The following is a 22,010-nucleotide window of genomic DNA, read 5'->3' as shown; positions in this document are numbered from 1 at the left end:
ACAACAACAGCCACAAAGGATTACATTACACAGCCTTGCACAGGGATCAGTCCATTCATAAATCATATGCTCCCTCGATATTCCACCATTTTCCGACCACCTTCACCGCCGGCGGCGCTTTGCGATAACTGTTTGCCTGAGTTCAGCAACGCGGAAAAGCGTGCAAATATTTGCCCCAGTGGCCCCAGCTCATACCAAAGCTGGGTGGGGGCGGGCTCAAACAATAGTTAGCCATAGCCACTTCATCTTCGATTGTGTGGGAAGATTTTTTCAGCTGGACTTTGGTTTGTCATTCAGTCTATTTGGGAAGCTGCCGAATCATTAGCGTGGCAGAGCCAGGCCAGAACCCCTCTCGCTATCCACTTAAACTTACAACAAATTAAATAAGTTTCAACTCATTTACCAAGTCATTTTCCCGCCAACTTTGCTCGTCATCAGCCTGCTCGGCTATTTGTGTTTTAGTTTAGTTTTATGAGGACTCTTTTTCCCGCCGGCTGTGGGTGGTGGCATGCAAAGCGAAACACAAAAGAAATCAGCTAAAAATGTATTTACCCTGACTCCAGCAGGGGAACAGCAAAGTTTTGCGCTTTTGTTTGAAATTTGTTTCGCATTTGTAAGTTGAAATGTTTTTCGTAAGAAAAGCGCCCAAAAAAGGGAACAAAAACACAAATAAAAGCTTTGTCCTCGGTCAGACCCCAGCTTCCAGTCCGTAAAGTCGGCGCAAGGGTAAGGGAGGAGCATCCGGAGAAAGCGGTAGCGACCCGAATTTCAGGTTCCTACTGAAAATGTTCTTTAGTTTCCTTTTGTGCCCGGCCAAAGCCAGATTTTATTTAATTTAACTTACTCCCCGTATTTCATTGGACTGTTGGCTTCCAGCTTAAACAAATTTTCTCGAAGCTTGATGGGGGGGGTCCCTTTTAAAGGACCAACCGTATGGTCTGCTCCCCAAATTGATCTTATTGACACTTTACTTACGATACAAATCGTCTGGGACCGGCCCATTTGCAGCCGGGCCCAATGGCCGTGTCATTCGTAACATTTTCTTTTCGGTCTTTGGAACAGGCAGCATTATTGCAATTTGAGCGCCTATGGAAACCGATGGTGGGAGTGGGGACAAATGTGACAAACCTTGGCTGCCCATAAACAAAGCTTAATGGGCTCTAGAGGGCGGGAAGTGGCTGGCAGCGTGGCATGCAACAGATACTGGTGCTCGGGGCTTTCCATTCAGTGCGCTGGGAAAATGGAAATTGAGAGAAATGGGTAAGTCCCCGATTACACTCCCGATTATTACTCCAATTTGTCGATGCTGGCTATTTAGGAATTACAAATTGGTTAAATGGGAAGGCCAACTAATTTTTGACCGATGGGCAAATGGAACCCCATTTCACTTTTCTGAACACTTTTATCGATCCAGCCATGGCCAAGAACTGCCTTTCCCCTTTGCCATCCGTATACATGTTGAACCAGATTTTGGACATAAGTCCCGCGCACAAATCTCCCCCACACGCACCCCGGCAGCGGGCACCCCACAACAGGGTAAACACAAGTATCACTCATTCGATACGCCGGCCTGCCCTACATCCAGCTAACATGCCCCTTCCAGACACCATCCCAGAACAATTGTACTTTTATGTGAGGGACATGGAGAGACATGGGGAAATCGCTGAGTTATGGCGTCCAACAGCTGCGCAAAACTATGTCCACAGCGCCCTCGGAGCTGGACAGGAGCAGCAGCAGGAGCTTGACTATCGTTTCGTATGGGCGGCACAAATATGTTTCATAAGCCCCTGAGGGGCACCCATAAGGCACCAGGCAATATCATTTGGCAGCATCCGATGGAAGAGGTAGGGGGCAGTAGTGAACAAAATATGACCAGAAAAAACCAAGAAATATTAAATAAAAATGGTCAGGCGACAGTTGGAGGTTGTTGGTCCTCTAGACTGCATTGCTGCCTAGGTATCGCATCGCACAATAACCAAGCATCCTCATAGTATATATAGGCACCACTTTATGGCGTCATAAGTAAGGGGCAGAATACTTACAACTTCACCTAATATAAAGCGAACCGTTCTCCTACTCTTGTTCACCAGGATACTTTCCCTTGGGGTCCGAGCACTGTTTGACCTGGATCTGCCTGGATGTCCTTTTCTGCACGGCCAGCATAATGCATCTGTGCACCATCTCCGTGGACCGTTATTTATCGCTCCGTTACCCGATGAGATTTGGTCGGAATAAAACGCGGCGAAGAGTCACTCTTAAAATTGTTTTTGTATGGCTGTTGAGTATTGCCATGAGTTTACCATTGAGCTTGATGTATTCCAAGGTAAGTAATGTGTATTTAAAAAATTAAAAAAAAATACGAGTTGGCCGATATTCCTCCTTTTCTTCTTTTAAAGTCATTAAAATTTTCCTTTGATCATTCAAGAATGTTTAATTGAATATTTCATTTTGAAAAAGATACGAGAGATTCGCGTCCGCTTTAAATATTTTTCTAATTACTCGCCATTCTTTTTACATCTTGTAGTTTTCAATCTGCTCACTCTTCTTTTCTCTTGTGCTTTCTTTCATTTGATTCTAGAATCATGCCTCAGTGCTGGTGAATGGGACTTGCCAGATACCGGATCCGGTTTACAAGCTCGTCGGGTCCATTGTTTGCTTCTACATTCCGCTGGGCGTGATGCTGCTGACATATTGTCTGACCGTGCGACTGCTGGCCCGGCAGCGCCAGAACTTGGGCGGTGGCCATCAGACGGCAGCCGCCACACCCGGCTGGGCCAGCGGGTGGTTGGGACAGACTCCAGCCTTGGGTAAGCTTCGCTTTTACCCTTTTCTCCCTTTGGTGGGTGCCACGACGAGCGGCTCGGGCTTAATATGATTTTCAGTTTGCCTAAAATTTGCATTTCGTTTTTTGGTTGCACTTTTTTTCGTTTTTCTTTGTGCCATGCTAAGAACTTTGCATGGCACTCGAAAAGGGCTGGCAGAGGAGGAGCAGGTGTTGTAGGCGGTGGGCTAGACAAACAATGCACATCCATGTGGGGGATATTTCCAGTATCTGCATCGCATGAATTTTAAAAGGTGGAGTGCTGGGGGCAAAGAGCTGTTAAGCCGCAGCAGTGCACACAGAATCGGCATAGCCATCGACACATTGTACCGGGAGGAAAAGGGTAAGCAGCTACACACTTTCACTCCCACACTTGTGCAAGTGGAATCCATATAGCCTATACCTACCCAGCAAACTAACAAACGTGCCTTTTGCGAGAGTCCGCAAAATGCTCGCAAGCGAGCTTGTTTATCAGGGATACATTTTTGAATCGAAAACTCTCGCAAACGAGCTCGCAAAAGTCTCGCAAACGCATAAATTATAAGTCTCGCATGCGATATCATTTGTGAGCGTTAGGTTTACACGTACATATGTTTAGATAGCCAATTTCGACTTGCCCCAAATATAAAAACCGGCATAGCAAATGCATTGTAAGGCTGCGATAGGGTTACAGAAGTGCTTGACTTGTCTTAAATTCGGAGCTTCGAGATAAAACTTTAGATGTTGATGCATTTCCTGTTCAATTAAAAATATTTGAAACGGCATAAGGGTTTTAGAATTTGATCGATGACTTTTATGAGCTGATGCGGCCAGAACAAGTTAATGGTATTCAAAGTAGTACTACTTTAAATCGAATAGCAATTGAACAGCAATTTTATTAAACAAAAGAACAAATACAGTCATAATTTCAGATGTTTGAAGTTTTGTTAGTTGAATTTAGAGTTAGTTGAAAACGAGAGGGAACGTTGTGAGTCGAAGCTACGGCCACGACTCCACATTTGTACCAGATACTCAGTCAGTATGGCTCCCCTCTGGCAGAGGTCGCACACATTGCACGGCGAAGAGTAGTGTGTGAAAGAGAGACAGAAAATGAGTAGGCGCGTGGACGGCATTGTTCCTTCTGGCTAATAATTAATTAGGATTAATAATCCGATCTGATCCCAATTTTGCAATCTGATAGATATGGTCATATTATATGATTCTTTGTTTTTGGTTTTGTCTCATCTTTAGAATTGCGGATTGAACAGATTTTCGTTTTTTGTGGTGGCGGAAAGGGGCATAGCAAAATTTTTAAACAAACTTGATTCGATGTGATATTACAGGAGTCTGAATAGGATACAAAATATTGTTGCTCTAAGTATAACTAGCCTTCAAATAAGTAAGACGGATAGACGGACAAACAGACATAGCTGTATCGACTCAGCTATTCATGCTGCTCAAGAATATACTTATACATATGTATTCGCTTCCTTCTAAATCTAATATACCCCTATTCTCATTTTGAGTACCGGGTATACAAAAGGAAACCTTTGACGCTAATCACAGCACACAAAGTTGATAGGATTTTGGATAATTTGTTGTTAAATTCCACCAAAATGTTCAGCACGGTTAAGTGGGTACGTAATAGTCCTGTCTACCTTCTGAATGGATTCACTTCGGCTCTATTTTGTATCCTATAATTTAGCACCCAACCCATGGCCATGGTCCGCCGCGATTATTTGGGCAGGACCTGGGGGCTACGAAAGCCAGCAAGCAGTCAATGCGCAATAGGAATATTAAATGCACTCTTTCTACGGCCAGGCTGCTGCTGGAATCACATGCATTGCAGCCCATTCGTGTGGGCCAAACTAGCGTTTAAGGGCGCGGCACCCTTTCGCTTGAGTGGCGCTGAGTGCACTAGTGGGTGGGGTATCGGTGGGGGTCGGGGAGCTGGCGTTTGGCCAGTCAGTTAAAGCCAAATCTCTGCAGTAAAGCGCTCCATTTGGGGCGGCACGTAGCTGGATTTTGTAGATTGTTCTTTTCGTGTGCGTAGGGGAGTGTGTTGGTTTGTGTACTCGTGCGAATTTATTAGCGCATTTGTGACTTTTGTGCATTTTTGCTCTTTCCTTCCCCCAGAACGGCGGTGCACTTGGCGTCGTCTGCTAAAGCCGGGTCCAGGCCAAGCCTCCTCCGTGCTGCACGCCCACTCGGCCAATTCAACGGATACGGATCTTAGCACCTTGGACAATCATGAGCTCTGGCTACCCGACTCCAGGTAAGCGCTCTTAGGATTCTGCAATGCTCGTGGAACTCGGAATACAGCATCTATTACTTACTCCCACAGCATCAAGGAACCCACGCCCACAACAATGACAGCATTGCATCAATTCGGAGCCGAGATGCTGAAGCTCTCCCGAGGCCTCGAGTCAGTGGGCTCCTCATCCACCACAGGATCGCCCACCAAGTCCGAGTTTTCCATATCGAACCACCTGCAGTTCCCCAGCAGCCCCCAGCGCTATGCAACCCATAATCAGTTGCCGCATCCCCAGCATCTCCATGGAAGCGTCTACCACCAACAGACCTCGCCCAAGAGTCGGCACGGAACCACAATTCTGGGACTGTCAACCACAACCCTGGGAATAGAGCGAGAAAGCACCCGGAACTCCTTGGCTAGCAGCCGACTCGGAGGAGACCAGAGCGACGGGTAAGTAGGGCTCGAAGGGATACCTATTGAATTTATAATTGCCTGGAATGGGGTCTAAAACGAAGCGCAAGAAAATAAACAAGAGGCGCTGGGATTTTCGATGAATATGGGGTACCCTTTACCACTTTTAAAATCTGTTCTTAGAGCTATTTTAACTTATACTTTTAAGATCTTATCGGAATAAAATCCACACCCCTTTTCAGCAGTATTTTAGTTGCTATATATAATATATATATAAAAATATACTCTTGTTAAATTACAAAAATTTCCCTTACAAAAATGCTGCAAATAGAAGGCATGTTTTGCTATACCCTTGCTATACAGAGAGAGCTTTACAGAACAGCTTTATTTTCACGACGAAATCCTGGGAAGTACTTTGGAAAATGTGTCTCCTTACCTGTCAAAAGGACAAACAGCTGCTACCAGCAAACCGTTTTGCACGAGTGATCCTTTCTAGTCACTGGCCATCTTTGTTGTTTCGCAGTCCCAATCGCATTCCACTCCCGCCGAGTCTCAATCCGAGTCCGAGAGCGCTGACCACACCAAAAGGCAAGGCCGGAGCTCACCTCAAGTCCTCTCGTTTTCGTTGCTTTGTGACTCGCTTACTTTCCTCCTGCCTTTTCTTAGTTTTGTGTGCTCCTTTTTGCGGCATTGCCTTTTATTGTCCTTCCGCTTTTGACTTGTGCAATTTTTCGTAATAATTAATTTTGTTCGTTTTCGTTTTCCCTTTGTTGGCGGCAAGGCTGGAGCGGGACTCCACTTTTATTTGGCATTCGAGCTGCTCGAGTGATTTGGGCGTCAGACCCAAGCCCAGACCCAGGCCCAGGACCAACGCCAACGCCAACTTCGACGTCGGCTGAGGCCTTTTGCGTAAATGTGTTTTTCATTAATTTTCTAATTTTAGTTGATGGCTTATGTTGGGATAAGAGATGCGCCGAGAAATTCAATTAAAAAATTGGAATCGTAGAAACCAACAATTTTTGCTATTTCTGGCCATGTAAGAATGGACCGAACGAATGAGAAGGGCATGGTAATGGGGCAGTGAGGTGGAAATAAGTCCAATCGCTTATGATGTGAAATTCCTTGAGGAAGTACGTTGATCTAAGTTGCGCTCAATAAAATCCTTAAAAATTAGAACACCATAAGCAAAGAATTTCGCTTGATGATTTTTTAACTTAAAGAAGTAGCGTCATCAAAAGTCGAATTAAGCAAATCATAAATAGTATTTTTACAACATTCCTAAAATTCTTTAAGCCTCTTACGTGGATATCCAAATTGCTACATTGTAATATCAATTGTTTATCCATTGGATAGATATTTTTGCCCATAAACAGCTTAAGAGGAACAGTCACAAGCTTATATCAGAGCAAAGGAAATTTTCCAATGTATCTAATTAATTACTCTCAAGATTTAAGAAAGGTCTGCGTAATGGAGCCAATATTATTTAGCTTTAAACTCCTTCATAGGTCCCCAATAAATTTCGTCTGAGCGCATTAAATTGGGGCAAAATATACCCCGGCCTCCTCCTCTTTCGATTTTCCACTGGCACGTTCCACGTAAGAATATGAATCATTCTGACTGTGCGCTTTTTTAAGGCATTGGTTCAGGCATTGTGCCCTCATATTTCCCAGTTTTGCTTGACAGTTGATCGAATTTGTGCTATCAATAAAATGGATTTCAGTTCTGGCTTTTTGTACGCTCTGGAGGCCCTTAGGGGCTCTGCTTTGCATTGAACAAGAAGCCCAGACCGTCGAGATGGGTTGAGTTGGGAGGTTTTAATTGTTTGAAAATTTGTCGCCTCATGCACTTCTGACAGGCCCAAAGAAGTTAACAAATGATATTGGCTTTGGTTTTTGTGGCTGCGCTGGCAGGCAGCATTCTAATTTCTGAGTTTTTTTTCACACAATGACAACGGCGGAAGTGACTGTGGGGGGAGCGACGAGTGACGACGGGGGCTGAGACCTGGTCTTGAGTGGAAGTTGGCATCGGCAGCCGCCGCCGCCGCCGGGAGCCTGCAGCCACGTCGTGATGAGCTTGGCAGCTGTTTAATTCCTTTGTGGCTGAAACAATATCAAACTTGGCATCAGCCGGCATTGTTTTACTTGCATAATGAGAAGTTGGGCGGCTCCTGCCTCCCTGCGTCCCTGTCTGCTCCTCCGCCATTGCTTGGTCTTGTTCCAACGCATCTCAATTTATGCGCACGTCTTGTGCAAACAAATCAAAAACGCGAAGGATGCATAATGAGCCGACATCTTTATCCCCCATCTTCCTAATGCCTGCCCTGCACTTGCTCCTGTCGTTCCCTGTGTCTGGCTAACGCCTTCATTAGCAGCCCACCAGGCCTCTTAGTCTTCGTCCTGTCTGCTCCGTTGCCAAATAAAGCTTGCCTTGCGCGCATTTTCTTGCACAGCAACATGGCGTCAAAACAACCGCGACCGTAGCGCCCTGCCACCAAGTAGCAAGGAAAACCCCTTAAAGACAGGAATTTAACAACCGCAACAACTACAGAAGCGGCACATCATATCGGGATGCCACAAAGCGCAAACATAAGAAAAAGTTTCCCTTCCTTCCAGCGGGAAACAACAGACAGGGCCGCAGAAACGCGATGACCACAAAGCGTGTGGTTGGCTACGGGGTTGGTTTACGAATGCTTTCGGACAGAGTTTAGACAATTGGCTCAGGTCATATTTTAATTAACATTTTCAGACTGAACAGGCGAGTAGAATTTTGAAGGGACGATCGTAGCATATACAGAGGGAAACACACCACTCAGAAACAAATCTCATAATCTTATTAGGAAATTCTTCTAGGAATTCTTCGAAGATATATTTTAGCATTTTTATACCCGATACTCGAAATGTATCAAGACTTTTGTGATATGTGTGTGCCTGTTACAAAGGTATTTCAAAACTTCGCCCCGCCCCCTCAAAGGTCGAAAATCTGTGGCATTCACAGATCTCAGAGACTATTAAAGCTAGAGAAATCAAGTTTTACTGTTTCAAGTGTATTTTATAATTTCGCACCATCCCGATTCGCCCCCACAAAAGACGAAAATTTGTGGCATCCACAATTTAGAAGAATGACCATATCTACCAGATTGCCGAATATGGATCAGATCGGATCATTTTTATAGCCAAAAGGAACAAATCAAATTTGCAGTGGCTACGCCAAGTATCGGGTATAAATGTAGAGTTGCGGTCGCAGCAGCAACTCACAACATTCCCTCTCCTTACTATTTCCATTATTAATTTGATACAAAATTAAAAGTGTATTTGAAATATATAGAATACGAATGTATCTTGAAACGTTTTGGTCTTATATATACCATAGTTCAACCGCGAACACACTAAGCACTAAAATCCCCAAGAAAAAAAACGAAAACTCACAATGTTTTATTTTTTAACGATTTCGAGATTGTAACATAAGTTGGAGAATCTCTTTAGAGGAGATTTAAGGAAGTTGATAAATTTCCAATTAACGTAGACAATTTTTTTAGCGAAAGCTTGAGCTCAAGACATTTCCATCCTTCAAGGTCTAATCGATTACCCCTTCGATCCACTTGAGTACGCCATCTCAATGCCCTAATTATGGTAAATTAAGAGTTTTCACACTAATTTGTTAGCTATTAGATCATCGGTCATCATCTTAGATGTCGTATTTAGCAATTATTGACCACCTTCCCCGTTAAAAGTATTATTATACTGACTTTGCGAATCAAAAGTCATCCTTAGATACTGTGTTCTTCCATATCTTGTGTCCACACCAATTGAACTATGTATTGATGGTCTCTTTTAATACCTAATCCAATTTACTCTTCCAGCACTCTCTCCCAGCTTTCGCAACGCCTGCGAGCCTACAAGCATCGTCGTCGGGCTTCGTCAGCAGTTCCGGGACGCGAACGCCGCGCAGGCATCGACGACGCGCATGAGGATCCGGACACCCCAACAACGACGCTGAGGCGCCACAAACGGCACAACAGTTTGCCCAAGAATGCGCTCTACACAAGACACACCACCGTACAGGAGAGCATCGATGACGACGATGTCGGAGAAGAGTCAGTCGATGTCATGGCGCACCGTGATCAGCAGTCGAGGTCAACTGCGAATGGCAAGGGCTGTCACTCGGATACCGAGTTAGATCCACCGCAGGTGAAGCAGTGCCACACTGGCGTCGGTGGCCAAAGCCAACTGTCGGACTACATGCAGCTGCCCTCGGTATGCACGTGTCCCTACTTTGGAGATCGGCCGCTGCAGAACTGTGTGAAGACGGCCGAGGTGAAGATAATTTCATCAACCTTTCGGGTGACCACGACGACAACGGCGGTGAGTAGTTCCCCAAGTGAAATGGAACTGCTCCTTTGTAGCAGCGGAAATAAAAAGGCCCTGACCTCCAGTGTGAGTGAGGGCATAACGGGACCAGGTGGCACTGCAGTATGCGGTGGAGGAGCCGCCCCGCCCTCTGGCAGCACAACCCTTAGTCCGCACTCTACCCAGAACCAAAGCAGCTCCCTGACGGTCCAGAGCGATGGAAGCGGCTACCTAGCTGCTCCCGGAACCCCCTGCCCTGGAAGACGCAAGCTGAGTATCTCGAAAACTGCTTCGGTGGTCACTTGGGACGCCAGTCGCCATCGCCGGCGGGGAAGCAGCTTCGGAGGAGTCCGAACTTCACTGCTACTGACTCCGACCAAGACGGCCGCAGCGTCCACTGCATCTACGCCATTGAGGCGCTCGGCCACGTTGCGCAGCCACCAGAATATGAATTACCAGGCTGGGACGGAGGGCGGAGGAGGCGGCGGAGGCAGCAAGACTAGGGCGACCACATCTTCACCATGCATGCTGCAGCGGCAGCAGACTGTTCGCTCTCACCATTCCAGAAACTCCAGTGTGATCTCGAGGAACTCGTCGCGTCACGGCAGGATCATTCGGCTGGAACAGAAGGCCACCAAGGTCCTCGGCGTCGTTTTCTTCACATTCGTCATTCTGTGGTCCCCCTTCTTCGTGCTCAACCTATTACCCACGGTGTGCGCTGAGTGTGAGGAGAGAATCAGCCACTGGGTCTTTGACGTAGTCACCTGGCTGGGCTATGCCAGCTCCATGGTCAACCCCATATTCTACACCATCTTCAACAAAGTCTTCAGGCAGGCATTCAAGAAGGTCCTACTGTGCCGCTACTCCAGCACGAGCGCGTGGAGACCGAGCAGATAGCAGACGCCAGTTAAGCCTGGCAAACTCAAGAAGAAGCCCCAGAAATGCCCCAGCGTGGACTTCCAGGATTCCATTGCATTGCAGCCGCCAGAAGGACGCCAGCGGCCAGTCCCTGCCGGAGTCGCCAAGAGAAAAGGGGCAATGGGAAGCAACAGATAAACCCGCAAACAGAGAAAGAGCGCTGTGCGGCATCCCAGTCCATTTTGCCTGCGGTCCACCGCACAACGTGTCGTATACCCAATTTGTTGGTCGCTCCACATGTCCTCATCCCAGTGTTTAGCGTGTGCGTGACCGAATGTCCTCAAGGCTTAAGCGCCTTTGTGGCTCTAATTAATTTCAAATTCAATTTGCATACCGAAGACACATGTCTGGTCATTCCAATTGCGGGTATACTGAAAACTAAATTTGTCTTGAATAATGCCTTGAATGTGGCAAATAGTAATTTAATCCCATTCATTTTAAAGTTTCTGTTCTGCTCTCTGTTCCCATTTGGGACAAGTGTAGACAGAAAATCCATTTCTTCCTTTCGATAAAGCTAACAGAGGGAGAATCAGCAACGGGTAATCCCACCAGATCCATTGTGATCAGATCATTATTATCCATGCAAGATGATGAAAAATATGTATCCCAGCGTTGACTCTGCCTCTCCTTCTTGTGCACAATTCATGGCTTTTACGTGTTTTGATAGTTTCATAGATTTTCATAAATGCATACATATGTATGTATGTATATTGAAACTGTGTTGTGCGTATCTTTAACGCACGAGTTCCCGAAAGAAACCCTTCCAGCTCGTTTAATAAATATTTACATATTTACGAGTATTTTTTTACACAGGAAAACTCCCTTCGAGTTGTGATATTCGATAGAAATACGCAATTATGCAGTGAATTTATGTGAAGTTTGCCATCCGCAAAATGCACGAGAATTTTATAAAAAATCATTTAAGGAACCGACACGTACACAAATCCAGGAGAATTTGTGACTTTTCTTGTTTGTTCGTGTGCTTGATGGCGATGTGGCTTGTGTTGTTGTTTTTTGGCTTAGCAGATTGCTATTTTTATTTGAAAAGTTCATTCATTTTGTTTTATTTCTGTGGGCAAATGAAAAATTTCAGCTGGTCACGTAAGAGCTTGACCGGACCCTGGAGACGGTCAGGATGCGGGTCGGTGGTCGGTAGCCATAGCCATAGCCATAGGCATAGCCGTAGCCGTAGCCGAAGCAGATGCTTAAAAGACATCAAACAACAACAGGATAACAACAGCAATAATAATAGCCATTGGGATGAAAGTTTTCAATTCTTTTCCCCAAGTTTAAAGCGCCATATCGCCAGGCGGCTGCAAAGTACCCAAGGAAGCGCAGAGGAAGAGACGAACAGAGAAGTGGCCTGTGAGAGGAAGATGATGCGTAATGACGCCATTAGTGGCAGCCACTCAAAGATGCTGTCGCGACACCTCACAATGCCAAAAAATTTGTACATTTTTTACTGACAAATTTTTAGCGCCTCAACTTCTATCCATGCCCGTACAGCAGAAGGCCCTGCAATGCCGAGCACAGACATGAGGAAGCTCTGGCGGCACTTTGAAATTTATAGCAATTTTATCGCCAGCGGAAATATTTTTTCCACTTCATTGAATCAATGGTGAATCAGGTCCCTGTTGGGCTGGCCGTCGGTGGAGTGAGTCTGTGGTTCGCAAAGTTTCACACCCATGGAACTTCATTGAACTTTAATAGCAGGCCTCAGGGCAAACAACAAAGACAGTCGATGGCCCGGGCGCAAACGGGAGGGGTTTTCCCCCTTCCTTTTCCTTTTCCCCATCCGCTTTTTTGCCACATATGTTCTTTAAATGTACATACTCCTATAAGGACTATCTCAATACCCTAAAAAGTACAAAAGTACTGAAGGTGCCTGCGACATCTTTAAAACATTCCGACCATCAAATTTCTTCACAATAAATTTTCCTGGAAACCTGCACTCGCTCCTAGTTTACCGAGCTCTATAGGCTTACGAATTTCCATATTGATGTTCCCGGCCAGAAATCTTTGTGAAATATTTTGTCTTATTAAAAAGTTGGCAGCTTGCAACTTCTCTGGCAGGAAAAATATTTTACCACAAGCAAAAGATCAATGTTTAATGATAATATAAGAATACTCAGTCATTGCAACAAAATAAACGTTTTATGCAGAAAATATTCAACAATAATGTTAGATAAATACGAATTTAAAGCAAGACAGAAAATGGAAAATACTATGTGCTTCGAGTGTTGCTTGAATTTATTTTTTAACATTGTCTATTGTATAAGTAAAATGTAGCTTACTGTAAAATTACTGATATATTTTAGATTGATCGTTGATCTGTGTATGTATAATACCTATAAGTCAAAAAGGGGAGCATTGTGACAAAACGCTTTTACCAGTAGTCCTAGATATAACGAACAGCACCCAAATACGAACTGTTCAACTGTACGAGTCTCTATAACCGAAAACTGAGCTTTTTGACAAGCCAAGTACTGTATATACCATATTTCACGTGACTACAATAACACCCTAGGTCATAATAGTTGTGTTTAATTCGTGTATAGTTTAAGTTTAAGAGTTTAGAATCAAAGAGCCTATCCAGCCTTGTCCTGACTAGATTATATTTTAGTGAAGATTGAATGAGGTGATATATGATTAGATAGTAGATGGATGTATCTGATAGAGAGCTGATATCAATGTATGCACTGTACTGTAGGTTCCCAGCTAGAACAGCTATTATTCTATATACCACCAGCAGAACAAGCGTTAAATCAGAGTATTTTCTTTTGATTCAAAGGTTTCCACGTCCCTGAAGCGAGTTTTGATGATATATTTTCGAACTTGTAAACATTTTTAAAGATACAAAAGAAATGGCTCAAATTGTTACTGATTTTAGCTATGTAAAGCTATATGTTTAGCTATAGAAGCCGGAAAAATTAAAATTTCATTCACCGTAGCAAAAACAGACGGGTAAATAAAGATAATCAGAAGAAATCTAAACACTCCAAAGCGACATATCCCCATATAAATGTGTATTTTACGATAGCCATAGCGAGTCCTTCCTAAACTAAGTCAAAGACACTGAAACGTAGATAAATAAATATGTGAAACATATTAGCTATAGTGTATTATGCTTTATATGAATGTATTCCGATTGTTTATGATTTGTATTAAATGTCTATTACATCAGAGTCCTACTGAGTTTTATTCCACGCATGAAACAGTATTTTTTGTGCGGGCAAAAATTGATACTCCCACGGGTTCGACGAATCGAATGGGACTGAGAAGGAGTCAAGTCGACGTCAAAAGACTGAATCTGTCGCTTGGTTCTCTCCCTTGCCTAACGTTTGATTGCCATGCCTTGATTTCCATGTAAAATTCCATTCAATTAAGCATCAGGCGAGCAACGATGTGAGCACTCCGCTTCGATCCACGGCAGATAAGTACCTAAACATTTTGCGGAGTCGAATGTACCTTAGGAAAGAGGCAATTTAAAGGAAAAATTATGACAATTCAGTCAATCTTGCATATGTATGAATGTACTTGCAATTACAATTGGATCTGGCCTAATCGACAAGAAGGACCATAATTAAGAATACTACCTACCAAGTCTCTGATCTTTACCTCAACATTTTCATTCAATTTTCTTATTAGAATAAAAATGATATTAAAAAACTCTAAAGCTAGTACTTTTTATCTATTGTGTCTCGTACTCGTACATATGTATATAGTATTCATAGAAATGAATGAATGATAGCCATGAATAAATGATGCCAATGTAGCAGCACTCGAATTGAAGGACTCTTTTTCCCGTTAATTTATATTTTCAGAGCCTTTCAGCTCTAACATTTCCAGCGAAAGGACCAAAATAGGCCAAAAGTTTATCTAAAACTGCAATTGAAATGCCACCGCCCACGTCAACCAAATTCGTCCACGTCCGCTCGTGCCCCCGCACGTGGCCTCTTGTAGAGGGGGTGCAATTCGCCGTGGGTGGCCCTCCAGGGGCCAATCCAAGCGGATTCGGGCCTTGTACATTGTCGTTATAGCCTAAATGATAATTATTTCAGGGAACTTGGCGGATTAATGCACACTAATGCCGCGCAAATTTGTGCTTCAAGAGGCCTTTTAAAGCAGAATGCGCTTAGAAGGAAAAAATGGCCCTACAAAGTAGCGAACGGAAAGAAACAAACCCGGAAAAAATGATCAGAGGGAAAATTGTGACTACTCAGCGTCTCTTAATTTTATTTCCAGCTTTAAGAGGTCGTAAAGTAGCACGGAATCCGTGCCGGGGTTGATGATAGAGGCCGTTTAATGGATTCCCTTAGCCCCAGCTCCAGCACCCGCTCCCGCTCCAGCCCCAACCCTGACCCCTCCTCTACCATTCGCGACCCCCACCCCCACTTGAGAAAAAAGTTACTGTAATAAACGGTTTTTGGGCGAAGCAACAACGCCGCCAACTTGAAATTTTCGCCCGACAAGGCCCCAGGGCAGTCCACAGAAGTGGAAACATCCCAGCAGCTGCAGTGCACTTTCAGCGCTTTTAATCTCAATATGTGGGTGCAGAGGCTGAGGTGGTGTGGATGATAGTTTTTTCGATAAATATTTCAGCTGTTCGCCGTATGCAAAAGCACACGAAACGGTTGAGAATACCGAGCGGAAAGATGCTCAAAAGTGGAGGCCTACAACGGGAGAGCACGTGAAAAAGCCCATTTACATTTGTTTGTTTATTGGTCGGACATATCAGCGGAAAAACAAAGAAACCAACAGCCGTGGTTGGCGTTAAAATGCTTTTGGCATCGAATGAATCACGTCCTTATATAAAGAAATCGACGCTGAGATGCCCTGCACCCATTGTAACATAAGTTTACGGTTAACCCGATTAAATAGTTTTATGTCGTTACCTATCGTACATTTGTTAACCATTTTCAAATAAAATCTAGGTGAAATCGAAGGGTTCACACATCATAACATCAACAAGCGTAAACTTGACTCCCAAAATAAAGTAAGAGGGCAAAACCAGGCTCTAAAAGAGTGAGTCAAACACCCAAAACTGTCTAATTGACGCTCATCCGAATGTGCTGATTGGTGCTATGTACGAAGACTTTTCTGACATTGCCATACGCCCAAATTCAAAAACGATTCAGATGATATGTGTTGCACATCAGGAAAAGTGCCTGAATTTGAGACATCTGTCATCGGGACAGATCCAGATTCATTCAATCTGTTCCTGAAGTCCATCTTTATATTCCATCTTTAAAATGATTTCAAATGGCATGGCTTGTTTCCCGGGTCGGCTAGTATCATTATAATTTAAAAAACGTTATGTTCCCTATACCAACTAGTATGTCTTGTAGTTTGTTTATTTTTCCCAAAACAGGGAATGTAAGGACCCAGCACATAACGAATTGAACTTGGCTTTCAGCAAATGGACAAGCAAATGTATGCATATCGGGGAAGCGGAAAGGAAAATATATACCACCTGATATGAAAGACGTGTGCATTTATTTGATTTCCAGATACTGCTAGATGCCGCTTGTTGCGCATTTCGCCATTTCGATTGGACTTTTGGCTGCTGCACCAAAGCCACCTCTGGATGCCATGCAATTCCGGAATATTTGAAAGCAGCTTTAACGTCAAACCAGGCCACAAACAGAAGGCGTTCTGGGGCAGCAACAGCCCGCTCAAAATCAAATAGCAAGCTACAATAGTATATAAGGAGGCGAGCAAACACCCTCTCCGGGCGATCTACTGAATGCTTGCGTTTGAATGGGTTTGCCAAATTGTCGAGTAGGTGAAAGCTGCCATTAGCACACACGCGCCCACCTGACTGGTCACACACAGCACACAGATCGCTTTGATGGTAAATTATATTTGTCACTGTTTGGTTCCTGTGTCAGTCCTTTGTTCTGTTCACAGGCCAGAGCCCGCCAGCCGAGCTGCTTGACTTTCGTATGACAGTTTCAGCCCAAACACACAGAAAGCCCCCTGGGCTTCCTAAGAATGCGTACATGGCAGTATGCTCTATCCGAAGGCAATTAAATTCCAAAACTCACAAAACGTTACCGAAGGCAAATCTAATAAAAGGGCAAAAATCAAATTATTCAACAGGTACTTGGCTATGGACAGGCCCTTTGACATCCTTATTAGGTTAAAGCCTTGTCAACAGACACTGCGTGTGAGGATATTACATTGAAAGGTGCCATGGCGTTGTAATTCAGGGTTCATTCCATCATGATTCAGACACCATGTATATGGGCATCGAAAACGAATGCCTCTATAGAACCCCGCTACTCTTGTGATTTGGTGAAATGGCAGAAACCAGACGATATGAGTACGGAGTACAAGCCAAAAACACTTTAAAGTTGCCTGCGACGGAATAAGTCTTCCCACCCCTTGAGGATGAGTTGAGATCAGTACTGCCAACTTTGTATCAAAAAACGAGGGGGAACGTTGTGAGTTGCTGCGGAGACCGCAACTCTAACACCCGATACTTAGTCAGTATGGCTCTCCTCCGTCCTCCGGCAGACGCCGCTAATATTAAAAGACACGACAAAGAGTGCGTGCGAGAAAGACAGAAAATCAATCTGAGGGTGACGTCGGGTATAGAAATCCAGTCTTCAAAAAAAGCCAGATCTGACTGGAAAAAAGCATAATCGGCAGCACTGGTTGAGATGCCGTTGCTGGTAACCTATATCGATTGCTTTCAATTAAAATACCGCCATCTGACTGCTGAAAAAGTTGACATGGCATGCCTTTGTGTTAATTTAATTTCCCGAGACTTCTTCAAAGTTGTCGAAAGGGGTTGTGGAATGAAGAGGGGTAGGGATGGGGTTTTGACAACCATGCTTGCGGCTAAATCCTGTCAATGGTATGCAGGCACTCTAGACAGTTTTTGTTGGCCCATTGCCAGACCATTGACAGAACGGGTTGGGCGGAACAGGCAGGGAAAAGAGAAGAAAATAGCCTTTTCATTCACCCGCTCAACTTCTATGGCCTCGGATTCACTCAACTACGGCTCGGTTTAAAACATAAATTAGTTTTATTAACACAACTGATATTAGAGGTACTGGGTGACTGGAAAGTTAAAGTTCAGCCTACTGGGGCGAGCTATAGGCCAATTGGACCAAGACAATTAAGAATTTCCTCGAAATCTTTGTTCAAACTTTCAGATAACCAATACTAAATGATGAATAATGAATGTGCACACATGTATGTATGAATGTATGAATTTATTCCAGAAAATAACTTATATACCACTAGTTTTCTCTGTCTGTTCAATTTATTCGCGGATTATGATTAGATGTTGCCCTTGGCTGGATTTATTCACGATTTATTTCGATCATTGGACCAGCCTAAGCATCCATTTTGAAAGCTTGACTGGCTTGCACATGCTTCACAGCTGCCTTTGGGTGCATTATTTTTGCGGACCATAAGTCTGGGCCATCGAGGACCGATCATCTTCCTGGCTGTAGCCACGACACCGACAGGCATTTCAGAGAAATATGACCAGCCAATTTATCTAGGGCCATGAGGGCTCAAGTATGCATTGCGCTTATCAAATATCGTGTAATACAAATGGGCTGCTGGCCCCAGCAGACACGCATAAAGGTAGTTAGCGTGAAGTGGAAGTAAAAAAGTGAAAGGAATTTCCGCAGCGCAACAAAGCCGAATGAAGGCACAAAAAGCACAATACTCGTACAAAGGACTCAAACGGTAATCATCTAAGCACGATGGCGCCCAAATGTTGCCAGCAAAAACTGAAACAAATGAGTCTCTATAAATACACTCGTAGCACTGCTCACACGGGCGCGGGACTAAAGCCCTACCCCGCCCTCAAAGAAGTAAACTTTTTGCCAAGTTGGTGTCTATGGGTGCACGGGTGCGTGTTTGTATCTGTGACACAATGAAAAATTCACAGCGCAAATGAGTTGAAAACTTTTCCATAAGTTTATATGCGTACCACGTGCAATCGCGAAATTAAAGTCAACTCTTAGGCGTTTTCCAAAATCTCAGAACTTTGCCCAACAGATAAGAGGAGACAGCTCAAGTACCCCAGTCAGAGTGGGTGAATTCAATAAGTCAGAGACATTGCCACATGTACGGTGGCGTACAGTTCGCTCTTTGCTTATATTCCCGGCTGCATTAGAGATATTTTTAAGCCGATCTTTAACCCAAGTCCAATCAGACTATAAACAATTTCCTTACGTTTTTTAAGCTACCAAAAGATTTTCTAGACTTCGATTATATTATATCGATATATTATATATTATATTATACTATATATATATATATTTATATATACATACATATGTATATACTATTAATGAGAGCCCCTAAAGAGTATCTTCATATCGGCTTGATATGTGCACACAGATTGAAGTTGGTTGCGTTTCGAAAAGTACTGTTTATCAGTCACAAGCCAAAGGCAAAAGAGATATAAGGAGTCGAGAAGCACATCTGTCGCTGTTCCGAAATGTTAGGCCAACAATGAAATGTTAGGCCAAATATTTGTTAGCTTTTGTTCGATAAGGTTTAAATGTGGAAAATAAATACCAACGTTCACAGTTCACAAACAACGCGAATGAGTGTTGTTCCAGTTTAGGCCTCCATTGTGGCTTTCTTGGCGGCCAACTTCTGGAGAAGAGTCAGGAAACTGAAGGCTTGCGTTATAACCTGGAAGAAGAAAGAAGGTTCTTAAGTGACGTGATAGCCGCACGGCGAAACAGGAACTTTTCACCGATCTCAACCGATTCACATCCATCACATAGAATTTTCCAGCTGTGACATACACTGCCCGACGACTGTTAACGAGAAAGATCAGGACGTCTTGGCGCAAGAGGTGGGCGTGCTTCCACCATCCGCCCCTCCAGAAGGCCTCTCCGGATCGGACACTGTGCCGACTGAGCAACTCTCCGCAATAGGTGAACATCAGCAGTTCGAAGAGGGTAAGCGCCAGATACTGGATCTGGTTGACGATGCGCAAGAACTCCCGCGTGCCAGACACGCCGACGAACACAAGCAGACAAAGCTGTAGTGTGATCTGCATAGACTTTACCAGGCAGTACGGGCTAAAAAGGTTCTCCAGTTCCGCGCAGCAGTACAGGATGAAGCGGTGCAGTCGCACACACTCTACGAGTGCGCTATGAAATACTTTAACTTGCGCAAGATTTTGTGATTCAGCTGAGATTCTTAGGAGATCTGTGGCATGCTCCTGAAGCACAGCATATTGATTCAGCTCTCTTGTAAATGCGCCCTGGAGCAGCTCTCTTTGCAGCAGGCTAAAGAGGCAAGAAGAGAAAACAGGACTAACTGAAGTTAGTTAGTCCAGTTAGATAACAGTCCACTCACCCTAGCCCCGCGATCGTCTCGCCTGAGAGCAGCTTTGAGTGCGCATCTAAGTTCTTTAGGCTGCAGAAGAGCACATCGAACTGGGCCAGCAGCAGCAGGCACAGAGTAACAAACAGGGAGCCACCAAAGCCGAATGTGACTCCCACCGAAATTTGTCCAAATAGCTGAGTGGCATACACCGCCGTGTAAGTACCTGGGGACAGGGCGTCGAAAGGATACCAGCAGGTCAGGGGAAGAGTCCGTATGCCCAGCATCAGTGGGGACACGCCCCAGGTGATCACACCCACCAGGCAGGACAGGATCCATATGGTCGTAAAGCTCCGGGACCACCTGTGGGCAGCGTGGCTACTCACAAAAGTAACGCCTGCGAGCGAGTGATGTCGATACTCCCTATTGATATGGTCCATGAAGGCCAACAATCGCTGCGACCGCACGCACCAGTATATGTTTGCGTAGGCCGTAAAGAAGTATATAATGGTCATAGTCAAGGCATCCGTTATGGCCTGCAGCTCGCCCGTTGGCAGAACGTCCAATGTGGTTTTCGTGAACAGCAGACCCAAGTGGAGCGAGGTGAGGATTACCATCGAGCAGTAGGCCTTGGCCATTAGCCCGCCCACTGGCCGCAGCCAAGTGGGCCACCAACTGGGCAATCTCGGAGATGGGTTCATTCCCATCGCCAGCTGCAGTCCCATCAGCAGTCGGAACAATTCGGGCTCACGGGCAGGATCCAGCGTCGCATCGTACCTGGTGTCCGCATCAATATTGCCGTGGAACTGAAGACTTGCCATATACTTAAACTTACACTCGGAATCCAACTGTCTATCTGGAGGCTTCGTGCAGCTATTTAAGGCAGCCCTAAATGTATGCATTAATGAGTTTTTAAAAGTTACCCCTGCGAAGGTGCCTGGAGGGGCGTGCCCTATAATTAACATTTTCGTTATTTTGTTGTTTTTGTTGCTAACTAAATGCCTAATTGACTCTCCAAATTTCCTCCGAATGACAAACTTGAAAGTTTCTTAATAAGTATAAGAGCAGAAAGAGGAAAAGTATAAACTGAATTTCTTACTCATAATCGTACCAATTCATAATCATATTTACACACATAATCGTATAAATATCTAAGAAGATTCAGGATTTATATCCCCGTTGGAACTCGTATTCACGATTAATCTATTATCCCCAAGGCATCGCCTTTTGGGCTATATTTTTTGTCCTCTTAAGAGGACATCTACATATATTTGCTAACATGCTGCGATAATCGCGCCAGATGTCCAACATAAGCTATAACCATCCCCCATCCCCAAGCTAATGCAGTTAGTTCCATCCAAGTTGACAGGAGACCCATTGAAGCTAAGAAAATACACCAAAATCCAAATGTGAGATACATTTGTTTCAGTGTGATATCACAGGAGGCTACACACAAAATTCGGTACATAATGAGGTTTTCAAACATGTAGTCGTACCTATCAAGAGCTCGCCAGATTCAGAAAAATTTTAACGCGTATAATACCTACAAAAAAATATCTTTTTGGTTCGCTTGCTATCTTCATTAAGCTTCTTACATAAGAGGTAGAAAGCTCATTGGATTTATAGGAAATTTAATTGAATGCGCTAACGTCACACTTGACCTTTAGCCGTCGAATGGGGGCAATTAGTGGGGATATATTCTTAGAAATAATTGCAGTGAAATTTGCATGTATTGAATTCGAAAATATATAAGGAAAGTTCAATACATCAAGTTTCCCTACAGCCTTGATAGTAGCGTGGCTCTCCGCATCGATGGAAGGAAGCATGTGAAATGGCTCATAGAAAATGCTAATTACCAAGTGAACTTTGCACACCTCACAGGTGGCAAAAATTCTCCGTGCGGAAGACCAGACCATATACATATATGCGTGTCGTACGGTTTGCTTCTAATTCTGGTGAGGTATTTAATTAG

The 22,010-nt window shown here is 44.3% G+C and overlaps 2 protein-coding genes across 2 annotated transcripts in view; one reads left to right on the top strand and one right to left on the bottom strand.

The window, feature by feature from the left end:
* Positions 1-13,914, top strand: part of 5-HT2B (5-hydroxytryptamine receptor 2B) — a 47,219-nt gene extending 33,305 nt beyond the window's left edge. The window contains exons 3-7 of the mRNA XM_033385943.1: positions 2,091-2,323; positions 2,579-2,807; positions 4,937-5,075; positions 5,145-5,504; positions 9,325-13,914. Coding sequence (XP_033241834.1) covers positions 2,091-2,323; positions 2,579-2,807; positions 4,937-5,075; positions 5,145-5,504; positions 9,325-10,708 — 2,345 coding nt within the window. The 3' untranslated portion in view covers positions 10,709-13,914. The remainder of the gene's footprint in view (positions 1-2,090; positions 2,324-2,578; positions 2,808-4,936; positions 5,076-5,144; positions 5,505-9,324) is intronic.
* Positions 13,915-19,060: 5,146 nt separating this feature from the next.
* On the bottom strand, positions 19,061-20,922 carry Or85e (Odorant receptor 85e). The gene is made up of 3 exons (XM_002137549.3): positions 20,072-20,922; positions 19,461-20,001; positions 19,061-19,396 (listed from the first exon to the last, which is right to left on the bottom strand). The coding sequence occupies exons 1-3, from the start codon at positions 20,857-20,859 to the stop codon at positions 19,322-19,324; spliced, it is 1,404 nt and encodes a 467-aa protein (XP_002137585.2). The 5' UTR covers positions 20,860-20,922; the 3' UTR covers positions 19,061-19,321.
* Between the last annotated feature and the right edge of the window lie 1,088 nt (positions 20,923-22,010).

Source organism: Drosophila pseudoobscura, chromosome 2 (genome assembly GCF_009870125.1).
Source record: "Drosophila pseudoobscura strain MV-25-SWS-2005 chromosome 2, UCI_Dpse_MV25, whole genome shotgun sequence".
NCBI lineage: Eukaryota > Metazoa > Arthropoda > Insecta > Diptera > Drosophilidae > Drosophila > Drosophila pseudoobscura.
The sequence above is the reverse complement of the archived record's forward strand: the minus strand, read 5'-3'. Positions and strand labels throughout refer to the sequence as shown.

What these genes read in the sequence shown, in the direction of transcription:
- Or85e (XM_002137549.3), bottom strand. Translation starts at nt 20,859, where the DNA reads ATGGCAAGTCTTCAGTTCCACGGCAATATTGATGCGGACACCAGGTAC. An exon ending in GAGACGATCGCGGGGCTAGG is followed by an intron (nt 20,002 to 20,071) that starts GTGAGTGGACTG and finishes TTGCCTCTTTAG; the next exon opens with CCTGCTGCAAAGAGAGCTGC. An exon ending in ATGTGAATCGGTTGAGATCG is followed by an intron (nt 19,397 to 19,460) that starts GTGAAAAGTTCC and finishes TTCTTCTTCCAG; the next exon opens with GTTATAACGCAAGCCTTCAG.